We start from the raw sequence: 15038 nt of genomic DNA, 5'->3' as shown, positions 1-15038 counted from the left end.
CTGACTTGTCGAGGGCTAGCAGCTGTGGCTCAAGCGCAACGTTGCTCTTAGCACAAAAGGCTTCGAATTAGTAAAGCAGGACTCTCTTGAGCCTCAGTGGCTGCTTTTTTGTTCTGGTTTGCTTACCTTGCAAGTGGCAGAAAATGCACGGAAGACGCATCTGAGTCCTGAAAGGATTCAGACGTACACATATTTCTCGCAAAGCCCCACCGAGACATACCTCTAAAGCACGCTCCTCATACACGCGTTTGAACGGCACTCTCACGATCATTGAACGGCAGATACACCTCGACAACTGCGTAGTAGCCTCGTGGTGACAAGGCTGGCCAATCACATCGTCGTCTTGGCATCGAGCACTTCTTAGAGGCTCGAGACATCCAAGTCGCATTATTTAACAACAAACGTGTGGATGCTCCCTTCGTTGTAACCAAGTAGCCCCGTGCTCCTTGTCTTAGCCTTACATCACTGCGGCCGTAATATCTTTGTCTTTTCCGCCGCCCGCCGTGACGATGCCGAAGAAGAAAAAGCAAAAGACAAAACACTCGACCGCAGGAGAGCTCAGCCAAGCCGAGATATGGGACGATTCAGCGCTGATTCGGTCTTGGAACGATGCTGTCGCAGAGTACGAGGTATGTTGTTGTGATCATTCAGTACTGCACCGGTTCCCTTTCCGCCCAGTTACAACTCAAGGATCCGATGAAAAACTCAAAAAGTGTCTTTTGCGAGGCAGACTGTCTTTTGTTAATCCCTAAATGCTACGTCCTTCCACCTATTCTCCCGCTAATGCAGAACTGTAGTATTACCACAGCATCCACGCACGCGGCGAAGACGTGGAAGAGGTTCTACGTAAGGCCGAGATGGGCGAATTTGACGACGAGGACGAAAATGGCGACGCCGCCGTCGACTCTGGAAGGCAGGCATCCGGGGAGTGGCGACCGGTTCATCCAGAAGCACCGGCCAAAGCTGCAGCCGCCGGCGAGAATGAAAACACCGATGCTGTTACTGATGTCGGGGCTGAGAGTGATGCGGTGAATGGCGTGGTTGGCGCGAGCTCGCATCACGGCCACGGTGCCCACGAAGGAGATCAGCACAGTCTCGAGCAGAAACGCAAGGAGGCCATGGACCAATGTACGTTTCTCCTTTGTGCCAGTTGTGAGATGGTGGCATTTGACTGATGCTCTGTGCCCCCAGTCAAATCCATTGTAGACGAGCCAGAAGGACAGCAAGAAAATCCTCCTCAGGTGGCGTCGAGACAACCGTCAACAACTACCACCACCACTCCAGCTTTAGAACCCAACTTGCCGCCTGCCACCGAAATCGCAAATGGAAAAAGTACGAGCTTTTTCTTTCCCTTGTCTGTTCCGCAGACTAAACCCGCCATTGCCCCCATCTGCTTTCTATCACTTGGCACTTCCCTATGTCACTTTTATTCCGGGCCCAATAAACCTCGTCGTCTTGATGACGTTCTAACTGCTACCCAGTTTCAACAACCACAACCAGCTCCTCACAAGAGCAAACGCTCGAAAATATCAAGATGGCATATTATTGGGCTGGGTACTACTCTGGGCTGTATGATGGCCAACGGCAAGCTCAGGCTCGGGTTGAGACTCAGCACGGAGGCCAGACACAACAAGCAGGAGGAAAAGGAGTTGCATCAAGCCAGCAATGAACTCAACTCTCAGATGCGGTCCTGCAAAGATCCATGGTACACTTATCGTCATGATCCATCCATCGCTGATGCGGCAGCGGAAGTTTTGATGGATCATCTATCTTCGTCCCGTCTGCCTGACCCAGGTATAGTCTCGATAGTAGCCAACCTATTCCCACGCTTCAACGTTCCCTAGCTTTGCACCGTCCCCCGAGAACCCAACTTCCAAAGAGGCAATCCACAAAAAAACAGGGAAGGGAGATACAGCCTGCTATCTCGAATTCCACCCCGATACCATGTGGGATCATGAAAGATGCGCTGTATTTCACAAAGACTAAATGGCCCATCGACGAGCCAGAATCCTAACCCACGTAATCAAGCACGGCACAGAAATCTTGCTCTGCGACGAGCCCCCTTCATATATCTAAATCTTGAAGCGGCGGCCCCGAGCAGGGGAACCCGCGCCTAACCTCCTCAAGCAACAAAGTCTGAACAGCCTTGGAAAGACCCGCCATGCTTCATTCACGTAGACATTGCCTAGTATTACTTGAGCCACAGGCGTGTATAGTAGCTAGGACTGTCGGTCAGCCAGTCAACAGCGAGGTTCCGAAAAACGAAAAGCCAAAACCAAGTCAAGCAATGGAGGAATGGAGAAAAAGAATGAAGGAAAGGACTCTATCCCAAGTCGTCCACATAAGCCCAAAGAGCCAGAGTCGAAGCCTCAAGGAGCCAACGAGGAGATATATTGGGCTGCCGCTTGGGCTTGGGCTTCGTTTCTTGCAATGCAATCCAATGCCAGAGACGTGAATACGTGTTTGTAAGAGAGAGAGAGAGAGAGAGAAAGCTTCGCATTTGTGCAGGACTCCTGTGCCTCAATCAATAAATCGTGGAATCCTTCCCTTAGAAGGGCTTGCGCACGCTCCCGACGTCACCATATCGGAGCGAATCAAGGGTTGTACACATCTTGCTTCTCCTGGGGCTTTCCAGGGGGAACGGGTCACTGGATTTCTTCCCTGATTCAGAGACATGCCCCTCATTCACACTTGGTCCCATCCAACACTAATATCCTGTCACTCAACGTCGATATCATAACACACATAGGCGGAATACTCTCCCTGTTCTCCGCCGGCAACCATGTCCTGCTGGGTCGTCCCTTCATCCTTCAGCAGCCTGCCCTTCTTGTCCCTCCCAAAGGCATTGCCCGCGAGGTACGAGTATTCGCTGTCCAACCCTTGCCGGACCCTCTTTTCGCGTTTCGAGTCCGTCTGTTAGGTTGAACATGGTTAGTAGTGACTTCGGCCTCAAACAAAAGGGGAGCAGAGAGTGTAGCACGGAGAGTAGCATGACATACCTTGATCAGAACGGCCACATAATCCAGCGGCAACCCGTACCTCAGGACGGTTTCGACAAATACCCTCAGCACAACCACATGCACAAGACACATGACCGCCTCACTCCAGCCCGTCCTGCCCAACCTCAATGTCTCTCCCCAGACTCTTTTCTCCTCGGCTTCCACCCTCTTCAGCTCCCTTTCCTCCTCTTCCTTCCCACCTTCCTTGTACTTGTAGTCCCGAGGTACCCACTTTCTCTCTCTTGCCTTGTGCACAAACTCTTGGGCATGCTTCCTGAACATCGTCACCGCGTACAAACTGTATTCCTGATCCTGCGCGACAAAGGTTGCCGAGCGTGGAACAACCATCGGTGCAAGCGTTTCATACGTCCTCATGAATTCCTTGACGTTGGAATTGGGCACGGCGATCAGGTGAGTTTCCAGGTGTTCGGAGTGTTGATTTTGGACCAGGATTTTGGGGTCGGTAATGAGAGGGGCAAGGGACTTTGTCGAGAGATTACCTGTTCGTTTCCGGATCAGGGATTGGAGGGAGGTGCGGAGGGAGTTGTATTGATTGTATTTGGATCGGACGTCGTTGTCTATCGAATTGGCTTCCTGTCGCCCGCAGTCAGCATCCGCCGTGACCCGTCTCTCGGGACTGCTCTCAGCCCGCTGTACCATACCTTCTGTAGAAGATCAATCAGCTCCGAGAGCGGCCTGTCGGCGCGGTATTTGACTTTGTTCCAGGAGAAGCTTCGCAGGTATTGTTCGAGTGGTTCTAGGGAGTAGTACGGCGTCGAGTCAGCGCTTTACCCAAACCTCGTACCACCGTCTGGGGCGCATTCCCAAAGAGCATGAAACATACTATCATTGACGTTCTTATGCATCGCAATCTTCTCCTCGTCGCCGTCCAATATATTCTTCAAAGTGTCCCCGACTTTTCCCACCACTCCATGACACAGAGCCGCCAGCTTGGCCAACTCGTCGGACTGTTGTAACAGCGCATCAAGGGTGCCAATCTTGAACTCTGGGATGGAGAAGGGGAGGACGTCGCCGTTCGAAGGGTTTGCCGCTTTCTCGACAGAGGCGATGGCGTCGTCCTTGTGGCCCGAAGGGGTTATACTGGCGGGAACAGAGACAAAGAGGTATTTGGCGGACATGTTGACCGTGCGGGAAAGCCTATGTCTGGGAGGTCACACAACGGGGTGGCGGAAGGAATAGTGTGCAGAGATAAGAGAAAATAGCTTCAATTCCCAAGGACCATATGCATGAAGGAGGAAACACCGTACCGAGTACTGGTATTGACTGCGCGCAGCGATCCGGGTGAACTATTTAGATGGTAGGCAGAGATGGAGCTCCGTTGCTCCCTCACCACCGCAGCATGATTGGCGTTTGGGAAGCTCCCAATGCGAGGTGCGTCATGCCCATTTCGGAGGCATTTTTGGCCGTCCCTTCTTTATTATTTAACTCCTCTACACTGTTGTTCCCTAGATATAATTCTGAACCGGTACATTTTTGATTGCTATGTCATGCGGTTGCAGTCCATTGAGCTTGCTAAGCCATTGAACTGGTCGACTGCTCAAATCCGAGCCACATGATAGAGGGACAACTTCTCCTCGTGAATTGCAACAACCCCCATCTTCTTTGAGTCAGAGCCATTCTCGCTTATAGACGCGCTTTTGCAGGATCCTGAAGGGATGCGACATCAAAGCGGTCCAGGTTCATCACCTTATTCCAAGCTGCCACAAAGTCCCTGACAAATTTCTCCTCGTTGCCAGCGCTAGCATACGCCTCGCTAATCGCACGTAACTCAGCATGTGAACCGAAGACAAGATCACTGCGGGTGCCAGTCCACTTCTTCTCGCCGGTCTTGCGGTCGAAGCCCTCATAGAGTTCCTCGTCGTTACTGGCCACCTTCCAGGCGGTGCCCATGTCGAGGAGGTTGGTGAAGAAGTCGGGGGTCAATTGGCCGGGGCGCTTGGTAAAGACACCGTACGAAGACCCATCCCAGTTGGCATTCAGAGCACGAAGGCCGCCAACCAGCACTGTCATTTCGGGAGCAGAAAGATTCAGCAGTTGTGCCTTGTCGACAAGGAAGTGCTCAGTTCGGGCACGGGATGTTCCCTTGCCATAGTTGCGGAATCCATCAACCAAAGGCTCAAGGTGTTCGAAAGATTCAACATCGGTTTGCTCCTGGGTAGCATCTGTGCGGCCAGGAGTGAAGGGAACAGGGATGCCAGCGGCTTTCTCAACAGCCGCGCAACCTGCCAGGACGATGAGATCGGCTAGCGATACCTTCTTGCCACCGCTTGCAGAGCTGTTGAATTCCTGTTGCACCCTCTCCAAGGCGCCCAGCACTTGGCTCAGCGTTTGAGGGTTGTTTGCTTTCCACTTGTTCTGGGGAGCGAGACGAATGCGAGCACCATTGGCGCCGCCACGCTTATCGCTGCCGCGGAAGGTTGAAGCCGATGCCCAGGCAGTAGTGATCAGCTCGGCAGATTTAATACCGGTGGCCAGAATCTTTTGTTTCAGGCTAGTAATGTCCGATTCATCGATGATGGGATGGTTGGCGGGTGGGAGAGGGTCTTCCCAAATGAGGACCTCGGACGGGATCTCGGGACCGAGCCAGCGGGACCGTGGACCCATATCACGGTGCAAGAGTTTGAACCAGGCACGGGAGAAAGCGTCGTGCAGTTGATCCGGGTTCTCGAGGAAACGGCGCGAGATCTTCTCATATGCCGGATCGAAGCGGAGGGAAAGGTCGGTTGTCAACATGGTTGGCCTGTGCTTCTTGTTGGTGTCATACGCATCTGGAATGATCAAGTCATCCGTCTTTGCAACCCACTGGTTGGCGCCAGCGGGACTCTTGGTGAGCTCCCATTCATATTTGAAGAGATAAGTGAGGAAGTTGTTGCTCCATTTTGTCGGGGTCCCGGTCCAGGTGACTTCGATACCGCTGGTAATGGTGTCAGGACCCTTGCCGGAACCATATTTGTTGGCCCATCCAAGTCCCATTTGCTCCAGGGGAGCGTCCTCTGGCTCCTTGCCGACGTTCTCGGAAGGAGCGGCGCCGTGTGTCTTGCCGAAGGAGTGGCCACCAGCAATCAGGGCAACGGTTTCCTCATCGTTCATCGCCATGCGGCCAAAGGTGGTGCGGATGTCTCGAGCGGCAGCGACAGGGTCGGGAACGCCGTCCGGGCCTTCCGGGTTGACATAGATCAAGCCCATATGTGAGGCTGCGAGCGGATTCTCCAAATCACGGGTGTGGATGTCCTTGTGGTCTTTTTTATGTTCATCAGAATCGACGACGCCCTCGCCCTCAATCCCGGTGTGACCTTGGCCGTAGCGAATGTCATTGCCTAGCCAAGTGGTCTCGCCACCCCAGTAGGCGGACTCGTCAGCCTCCCACGTGTCCGGGCGGCCACCAGCAAAGCCAAAGGTCTTGCAGCCCATGGATTCGAGGGCGACATTGCCAGTGAGGAGCATCAGGTCGGCCCACGAGATCTTGTTACCGTACTTCTGTTTGATGGGCCAAAGCAAGCGGCGTGCCTTGTCCAAGCTGACATTGTCGGGCCAGCTGTTGAGGGGGGCAAAGCGCTGTTGACCTTGGCCACCTCCTCCGCGGCCATCGGCAACACGGTAGGTACCGGCACTGTGCCAGGCCATTCGAATGAAGAGACCGCCATAGTGACCAAAGTCTGCCGGCCACCAGTCCTGAGAGTCTGTCATTAGGGCATGGAGATCCTTCTTGACTGCTTCATAGTCCAAGCTCTTGAAGGCTTGTGCGTAGTTGAAGTCCTTGTCCATGGGGTTGGAGACAGCAGTGTGCTGGCGGAGGATGTTGAGTCTCAGGTCATTGGGCCACCAGTCGCGGTTGCGAGTGCCGCCGCCGCCGACATTGGACTCTCTCATGGGGCATTTAGCTGAAGCCATGGTTGCGGTGGATCCTGTCAGTCTGGTGAGGGAGAAGGACAGTCGAAACGAAGTGCGTGAAGGTGAGAGAAGAGCAAAAGACATGGCGGGAAGGGACAGAACTACCCCGCGTCTTATAAAGAGAGCAAAGTGAAAGGAGCCACTTCGCAATTGCCCCTCAAACAATCAAATACCAGGTACCTTCCCCCCTCGCTATCCATGTCCCAAAACAACCTAGCCCATAAGCCCCCCCGCCGGAAATCGGCGTCTAGACGCGCAGGGATTTATTACCTCGCCTACGGTTGGTCGGGTAATGATTGGCATGTGGTGGGAGCTTGCTCCATCTTTCCATATCAGGCTAGTGCCAGCGACGGAATTTGTGTGGTTCGGGAAAGGTGCAGCGAAGCCCCCGCCTCGCCGCGTACCAGCATCACCACACCTTCCTCGGCACTACGAGGTACAAGGGGAACACACTGCCATGCCCATCGATTCTACAACCAAGCCTTTTGCCTGCAACGTCACTTGTCCCAGACGAGCCCCAGAGCCCCATGGCGATCGAACCTTCCAGCCCAACCAGGAGGAAACCAGGACAGGAAAGCGGCCACCAGAGACACCAGAGACACCAGAGACACCAGAGAAAGCTTTTCAGCAGTAGAGGTCATATGGCATCGTGAAACATGGCAGTCAGCCGCGAGGAGGGAAGAAATGTCCACATAGAGGCGGGCATTGGGGTAATCAGTGTGTATCCCATCCGTCATACGACTTCGGCGGATGGTCATGCCACCGATATGTATGCCATCTGCCATTTCCCCCATCAGTGGAGTCTAGATGCGTTTCGTCTTGGGGGTATATCGGACGTGGACGAGTAGGAGAATCTCGCTGGAACCTGGCTTGTTTGCCTTTGCCCCAAATGGCAACTGAGAAGCAGAATCTGACCTGTCGTCTGCGTCGAGCCATCCCAACTCATGTTTCCCCTGAGCGTTGTTCCAATTCCGCCGGCGGAAGGATTCCCCAGTAAGCATGTGGGATCTCGTTGGCCCTTTGCGACATCCGAGAGAACAATCACGACAGTGCACATATTGGATGGACGGCGGAAATGTTGGTGGCTAGTAAATGCGATAGCCAATGTGTCCGATTTTCGTTGTTCCAACCCCGTACATAAACTTTACACATGATATATGCGCCCCTCTATCCGTATCAAGGTGCCAAACAAACATCTATAACTGTGCCAATTTGCCCGCAGCCTTGTTGACAAGTCGCCAGCCATCTTGCACACCCGTTCGAAATCGCACTCATTAGACTGGGTATATTCCCAAGATCTACCACCCACTGTCCAGCCAAAGCAAAGTCCCCCGTCATGTACTCCATGCTGCAAATTCTATCCGCCCTTTGTGATCCTCTTAGACAGCGTCTTGAAGACCCTGAGGCCTTGAAACATCATAGAAACGATTTCGAGCAGTGTCGGCATCTCAGTTTGGCGTCACCCGGTAAAGAGATTGCAATACCTATAAGATGGGATTGTCAGTCTCAGCACTCCACCAATCAATGGTCACGTCTATATCCAGGCGAACGTACCTTTGCATGCTTGGGTTCAACAAACAACGCAGTAGCCTCGACCAACTTGACGGGTTCCTCTCCCTCGGCAACTTCCAGACTCTCAATCCATCCTTCCGCCCACGCTTTCCGGCCTTCGACTCTTGTGGTCTTGGCTCTCAGCACCAGGAATTGTCCCGCCATGGTCGGCTTGAGGTAGTTGATGTTCAAATTGGCCGTTACCCCCACCTTATTTGGCATGGCAGGGAATGCACACCGCGCAAGTCCCTCGTCCAACATGGTGGCCAAAAACCCTCCGTGCACGATCCCCGGATGCCCTGAAACATCAGTTCCGACGTAGAATATCTGAGCCATGGACTTCCCGCCCTTCTCGTTGAAGTAGTATGGCGGCACCACAATCATTCCTGGCCCCGACAACGTTCCGGCGGTCAGGTTGTGTTGTCTCATCTCTTCGGGAATCTTGAGATGTGGTCTCGACTCGACGAAATCTGGATTTGCCCGCAAGGATTGCGCTAGGGCACAGTTCTTGATGTGATCGTCGACTTCACGCTCAAAGTCATTGTCGGGAGTGTAGAGGTAGAGGGTTTCGACGTCCGAGGGCATTGAACCCATGATTAGGGCCGTGGGGAGGGGGGAGGCGTAGGTAACAGCAAAATAAGTCCCGACCGCGAAGGAGACGGTGCTGATGAGGAGGAAGCTGATTGTCCGCCGGACGCGCGCTTGTCCTTTGTTGTGCACGACAACTGCAGCATCCGTGTCAGAGGTCCGTCAGAGTTGACACAGAATCTGGCGTTACTCACCTGTAGAATATGGACTCCAGGCAGTTCCCTTTATTAGGCTTGGGTGTCGAAAAGCCTTTCCCCGAGCAGTCGCTGACGCCGCCGATGACAAAGAACCAGTGGCAATGTGGATCGGTCTATGAGCGAGTGACGGCAGGAAGGGCGTGTGTGCAAGAGAAGAGCAAGATGTGCAGGTGGACAGGACTTTGCTGGTCCGTCTCGGGTTGAGGAAAGGCGATGAGCGAGGGACGCAAAGCCCGACTTTATTTAATGCAGACGACCCTGGAGCCATTGTCCCCCAACAGCCAGGCATCCAGAAGAAAGAAAAAGGCGATTGACGGCCCGCCAGTGACCGGCCGAATACGACGAAGCGAGGGCGATGAGATAATGATGGAAGCGCAGGTGGAGTTTTGGGGACGAAAATGCCTGGTATCGATTGGCAACGGCGACAGAAGTGACTTAGGAACAAATGCTCCCTCCCCCTGGGATTTTGCTGATTTTGCCTCGGCTCACAGCCTCACGGACCAGCCTCGGGGGCAAAGACGCACAATTAGCCTACCTCAGTACTGGGTACCCCCTTTTGCCCCTTTTCTCTTTTACAAGACCAAGTACTGGGTCCCTCGTATTACATCCGAGTGCCAAGGAGTGATTAGTGAAGGAGAGTCTGCGTGCTCGATGCTGCGCTGTGGATTCTCGTCATATCCTATTATTGTATTGATAAGACGACATGCGGTGAGAAGTGCCATGTCCTACGGATGTGTTGTACAGGGGCCGGAGCAGTCCTCCTCTGTCTCTCTAGTTTATCCTTGATCTCGCCTAGCCTTCATCGAGGCTCTCGTATCCCGGATTTCCTCTTGTTCCCACTATCCCAGTCCTTGATTATCCATTCCCCAACCCAAATTTACGGCCGTCCGGTCAGATCCGGAACATGCCACAGTGCAGAGATTTGCGGCCTCCTTTTCCCGCTCAGCCTTGTAATCGCCGCAACTTCGTCGGATTCGCCGAGTTCGCTGTAATGCAGACCCAACTTTCCACTCTGGCGATCCATGGTCTTGTTCACAAATGCAATCTTCGGTTCGATGTTCTGAACGTGGGGGTGTGGATTCATCCAAGCAGATAAATAGCTGTCGGGTACCCTCTTTCCCTGTCACTTGGTAGTGGCTCGATCCTCGATACGTGGCATCTTCAGCCGAAGTAGAATCCTCGCTGGAGGGTGGACAACAACAAGCATTGCTCCACATTTCACGCAGAAGACCCATGTCGCGAATGTGAGCCTTTAGACCGCGAGGAAGGGCTATGTGGCGGTGCATATTCGAAGTGTGGAGCCAAATCAGGATCTTGGCTGGGAGGGATGCCAGCCCTGGGGGCCGAGCGGGCAAAAACAGGGTCGTCTGCTGGCGTTGCCGGATGGATTTCCATCCCGCTTGTCCCTTCAACGCCGGAATGAGATCGAGCTCGGGTGAAACGCACTGTCTCGAGTTCTTCAGGCCGCTTCTCAATCGGCGACCATCCTCCAGCGACGCTTCCTGCAATGATACCAGCCATTGCTGTGGCAGGCCCGAAAACTGAGTTCGAACTCGATCTTGCCCGTCGTCTTACTTTTTCTGGGGTAAGTATGACTGGGGACCCCGTCATTGTCTCTACTATGACATCTCCTTCTGGTGTCTGCGGTAGTTCGCTGTTCGATCGTGAACGAGACGGGCTGCGTGACCGCGGCATAAACGTGTCTCGTGGATGCTGCAGTTTGTAAGCCAGCTCCGAAATCCGGCCCCCACGGATTCTCTTCAAAAATTGCAGCTCTTCTCGAATCTCTTCCAACGCTGGGTTCCATTGCACCTTTTCGTCATCTTCGAGCACAAATTCTGGACCACGTTTCTTTCTCCGCGGAAGATGGGGTATCAGTCTCGCAAACAGTTCGTCGGGTATCAATCGGATGATTACTGCCACCGGCATGGAAAGTGCGCCCAGAACAATGGAGTATCCCCATTGTGCCCCGTTGATTTGATTGATCGAGAATGCCTGTCCACCAACAAACATGATCAAGCACTGGCCTCCAATGATGACGAACTGAATCCCAATGAACCAGTAATTGCGAAGGATTCCTTCGAAAATATTGAACTGGTTATCCAATCGCCGCGAACTGAAGATCGTTAGCGTCTGCCGCTCACCAAATATCGCCGGAAATAAATCCACTCACTTGTACTGGTTGAAAATCTGCATCCATACAAACGTATTGAAGATAGTGCTCTGAAGTCGGTCTTTTTCATGTTGTGTTTGATAGGACAGGATACTGTTTCCAGCAAAGTACAAGATCAGTGTCACGACCAGCTGATAGATCGACTGCCCAATAATCATCTTCCACATAGTGACGGTAATCAATGGCGCCGATTTCGGTTCCGGTCGTCGTTTTAACACGGAAGGTGAAGGGGGATCCGTGGCAAGGGCAAGAGCTGCGAAAGTGTCCATAATCAAGTTAACCCACAGAAGTTGTACGGCCGTCAGCACAGAGCTTTCTTCATCATTGGCAACCGCAGAAATGAACGTTAGAAAGACTGCAGTGATGTTCACCGTAATTTGGAACTACGCCATTGTCAGCCTAGGTTAGAAACTGAGTGCGACAGCGGAGGCTCACCTGAAGGAACTTCTTGACAGCATCGTTGACAGTTCTGCCCCAGGAAATGGCTTTGACGATTGACGCAAAGTTATCGTCCATGAGGATGATAGCCGACGCTTCCTTGGCGACCTCCGTTCCTGCGATACCCATCGAGAAGCCAACATCTGCAGCCTTGAGCGCGGGTGCATCATTGGTACCATCACCAGTAACAGCCACGGTCTCTCCGAGCTTCTTAAGATGGCTCACAAGCAGCTTCTTATCGTCGGGACTCGATCTTGCGAGTACTTGCAGGCGTGGAATCACCTGTGTCAGCTGCTTTGAGCTCAATTTTCGAAAAACAGGTCCTTCCATAGCAATACCACCAGGTGTAAAGATACCACATTCTGTCGCAATCGCCTTGGCGGTCATAATGTTATCACCCGTCACCATGCGCACAAACACACCGGCAACTTGACAGTCGCGAACAGCCTTTTCAACACCTGGGCGAAGGGGGTCCTGGATACCAACACACCCCAGGAAGACCATGTCTTTGAAGACTTTATCAAAATCCGCCTGTTTCTTATCGTCCGCAAGAGCGGCTCCCCGCGGTGGCCATTCATTGAAATCCCGATATAGAAGTGCAATGGTACGCAGAGATCGTGACGCATAATTGCTGACTATGCCGTTCAATGTTTCGATTTGATCCGAGGTTATGGGCGTATCCACCAGCTCCTTTGTCGGATCGCTGACGATTCTAGTGCATTTAGATATGAGGATTTCAGAAGCTCCTTTCACCATCATACGATATTTGCCATTTGGTAGTTTGATGACGACAGCCATACATTTGCGGCCAGAGTCGAAGGGAACCATTTGAATAACATCAGCGTTCGCGCGTTCTTCACCAATTGATTCGACTGGAAGATGATCGACAATGAATGTAAGCAGAGCTGTTTCGGTCTTGGATCCGATAAACACCTTCTTGCCTTCTTCTTCACCCTCAAACGCGGTAGTGTTGAGGATAATCGAATCCTTGAGGAGTGACTTCGTGTCCGGAGAGAGTGTCGCAAAGAACTCAGTAGAGGAGACATCATTAGCAGCCACAATAGGACCTGAGACCTTTGTATCACTCTCTGCCGTAGAGTTGATGGGCTGTTGTTTATCGCCGAATCTAGAAGCGGTAGACAATGTACCCGCGACAACCGTCATTTTATTTTGTGTCAATGTTCCAGTCTTGTCAGAGCACACAGTAGTAGCATTGCCCATGGTCTCACAAGCGCGCAGGAGTCTCACCAAGTTGTTGTCCTTTAGCATCCTCGTCGTCGCAAATGCAAGGGCGAGTGTGACAGCCAAAGGTAAACCTTCTGGCACCGCAACCACAATGATGGTGACCGCAACGATGAAGATTTGAAGAAACCGTTGGCCTTTGGTCTGAGCACCTCCTTGGATATTTTTGAGTTCTGCCAGAAACTTGATAAAAAGCACCACAAAGAGCAAGAGACCGGCAGCCAAACCAAGCTTTGCAATATACTCGGCGAGAACATTGAGTTTCATTTGGAGAGGCGTTGTCTGAGTCTCGTCCTGTAGGGACATCAATGTCTTGCCATAGCTGGAATTGACACCGGTTGCAGTGACGAGGAACGTGCCGACGCCCTCGGCGACCTTACCACCGGACAGAATGAACGGGTCCATCTTCTTCAAATTCTGATGGGTCTCGATCGCGTGATAGACCTCGTCCGCAGGCGTTTTGCGGATAATGTCAGATTCGCCGGTGGCCGAGGACTCATCGCATCGCACGTTGTGACCCTCAATAAAGACACCGTCCACCGGGATCAGATCGCCTGGCTCGAGATGCATCACATCCCCAACCAACACATCATAAACTGAAATTTCTTGAGACTTCCCGGATCGAATGACTTTCACGAATCGTTCTTCCTTTTTGCGGTTCAGTTTGATGAATTGACGCTCCTTCTGATAGTCGTTCAGTGCGCCCACGAAAGTTACGACGAAAATGGCGACCATGATTGCCACACCTTCGACCCACTCGACCCGAGCTTCGTGCTTCTCAGAGGGCACAGGATTGACAGTCTGGTAAATACCAAGCGCCAGTGAGATGACAGCAGCGACAGACAGTAAAATCAGCACTTTATCGTTGTAGGCAATCCAGGCAAGCTGCCAGAAAGTTTTGGCCTTCTTTTCCGGAAGCCGATTGTCCTTGAAAATGCGCTTGCGATCCGCAAAAGAATTTTCGGAAATCTTGGCTGGCGCTGTTATCGAGTTGGAGGTAGTTGTCCTCTTCACAGTGCCGTAGCGTTGCTCGGCTTCGGCGCCTGCCTGAACCGCTTCTTGAAAGCCGACTGTGCCACTCAAACCAACTTCGTCTACACTGAGACCGCTGTTGCGGTCAGTTCGCAGACCCTTCTCCAGACCTCTCAGGCCTCCAAGAGCGTGAAACGCTGCTAGGTTTTTAGGGTTGATCATTTTATTCAGCTGTCCGGGGCTAAACGCGAACTTGTTGTCTTCCACCACAAAATCCGCCTCCATCCCGGGATCTGGCCTCAGTGCATCTTCATCGTTCATCACATCATCGTTATTGGCCAACGAATTCTTGCGTAAATCGTCTGTTCCGGAAATCGTCGAAGCAATTTGTGTTTCTCCGCCGAATTCGGAAGTCGACGCTGAATTTTGAGACTCCATTGATGTCGCCCTCGCTCTTGAGCCAGGGACAGCAAGAAAGTTGTGGGCAGATCCATCGAGAAACTGGGGTCTGGGAGAGGAAACATTATGAGGAGAGGTTGGGCGCGACTCGCGCGTGTCAGAGGGTGGTCGAACATCGGTTGGGGATACCGACAACGGGGAGGATAGCGTAGGCCCAGAATCGAGTCCAGACGTTTGTATTCGGGGTAAAGGACTAGGTTTATCAGAAACTGCACTGGGAGGTTCCTCGGAGGGGGATGGATTGACGGCGGAATCGTCTATACTAATTGTAGGAGCACGGGGTCGCTGCTGGACTGCTTTTGGCGATTCTGGGTCATGCCCATCGGGTGAAGACATGGTAGGGCGTGAGGTATATGAGCCACTTTGGAGGAGGAGTATGCATGCAATCTACCCAACTCCTCAGTGTCTTTTAGGAGCCGCGAGTTTCCAACGCGGCCAATTCCAGATGCGGCACCCAGTTGTGAAGAGGCGAATAAGTCCGGCCTGCAGAAGAAATAGATGACGATA

The 15038-nt window shown here is 52.6% G+C and overlaps 5 protein-coding genes across 5 annotated transcripts; 1 reads left to right on the top strand and 4 right to left on the bottom strand.

The window, feature by feature from the left end:
- Positions 1-509: 509 nt before the first annotated feature.
- Positions 510-1175, top strand: A1O5_05294 (uncharacterized protein; the record flags this gene model as incomplete). Its single annotated transcript, XM_007745895.1, has 2 exons — positions 510-629; positions 798-1175. 2 exons carry the CDS (start codon positions 510-512, stop codon positions 1173-1175), a joined length of 498 nt encoding a protein of 165 aa, XP_007744085.1.
- A 1543-nt stretch (positions 1176-2718) lies between these two features.
- On the bottom strand, positions 2719-4138 carry A1O5_05293 (V-type H+-transporting ATPase subunit C; the record flags this gene model as incomplete). Its single annotated transcript, XM_007745894.1, has 4 exons — positions 2719-2913; positions 3000-3593; positions 3662-3756; positions 3844-4138. 4 exons carry the CDS (start codon positions 4136-4138, stop codon positions 2719-2721), a joined length of 1179 nt encoding a protein of 392 aa, XP_007744084.1.
- A 505-nt stretch (positions 4139-4643) lies between these two features.
- A1O5_05292 (catalase-peroxidase) lies at positions 4644-6911 on the bottom strand (the record flags this gene model as incomplete). The annotated part of the gene is made up of 1 exon (XM_007745893.1): positions 4644-6911. One exon carries the CDS (start codon positions 6909-6911, stop codon positions 4644-4646), a length of 2268 nt encoding a protein of 755 aa, XP_007744083.1.
- A 1448-nt stretch (positions 6912-8359) lies between these two features.
- A1O5_05291 (uncharacterized protein) lies at positions 8360-9515 on the bottom strand (the record flags this gene model as incomplete). The annotated part of the gene is made up of 3 exons (XM_007745892.1): positions 8360-8395; positions 8466-9187; positions 9245-9515. The coding sequence occupies 3 exons, from the start codon at positions 9513-9515 to the stop codon at positions 8360-8362; spliced, it is 1029 nt and encodes a 342-aa protein (XP_007744082.1).
- A 950-nt stretch (positions 9516-10465) lies between these two features.
- Positions 10466-14867, bottom strand: A1O5_05290 (Ca2+-transporting ATPase; the record flags this gene model as incomplete). Its single annotated transcript, XM_007745891.1, has 3 exons — positions 10466-11363; positions 11421-11803; positions 11856-14867. 3 exons carry the CDS (start codon positions 14865-14867, stop codon positions 10466-10468), a joined length of 4293 nt encoding a protein of 1430 aa, XP_007744081.1.
- Between the last annotated feature and the right edge of the window lie 171 nt (positions 14868-15038).

The sequence above is a fragment of the Cladophialophora psammophila genome (genome assembly GCF_000585535.1).
Source record: "Cladophialophora psammophila CBS 110553 chromosome Unknown aczJe-supercont1.7, whole genome shotgun sequence".
Classification (NCBI taxonomy): Eukaryota; Fungi; Ascomycota; class Eurotiomycetes; order Chaetothyriales; family Herpotrichiellaceae; genus Cladophialophora; species Cladophialophora psammophila.
This window is presented reverse-complemented; position numbering and strand designations above follow the sequence as displayed.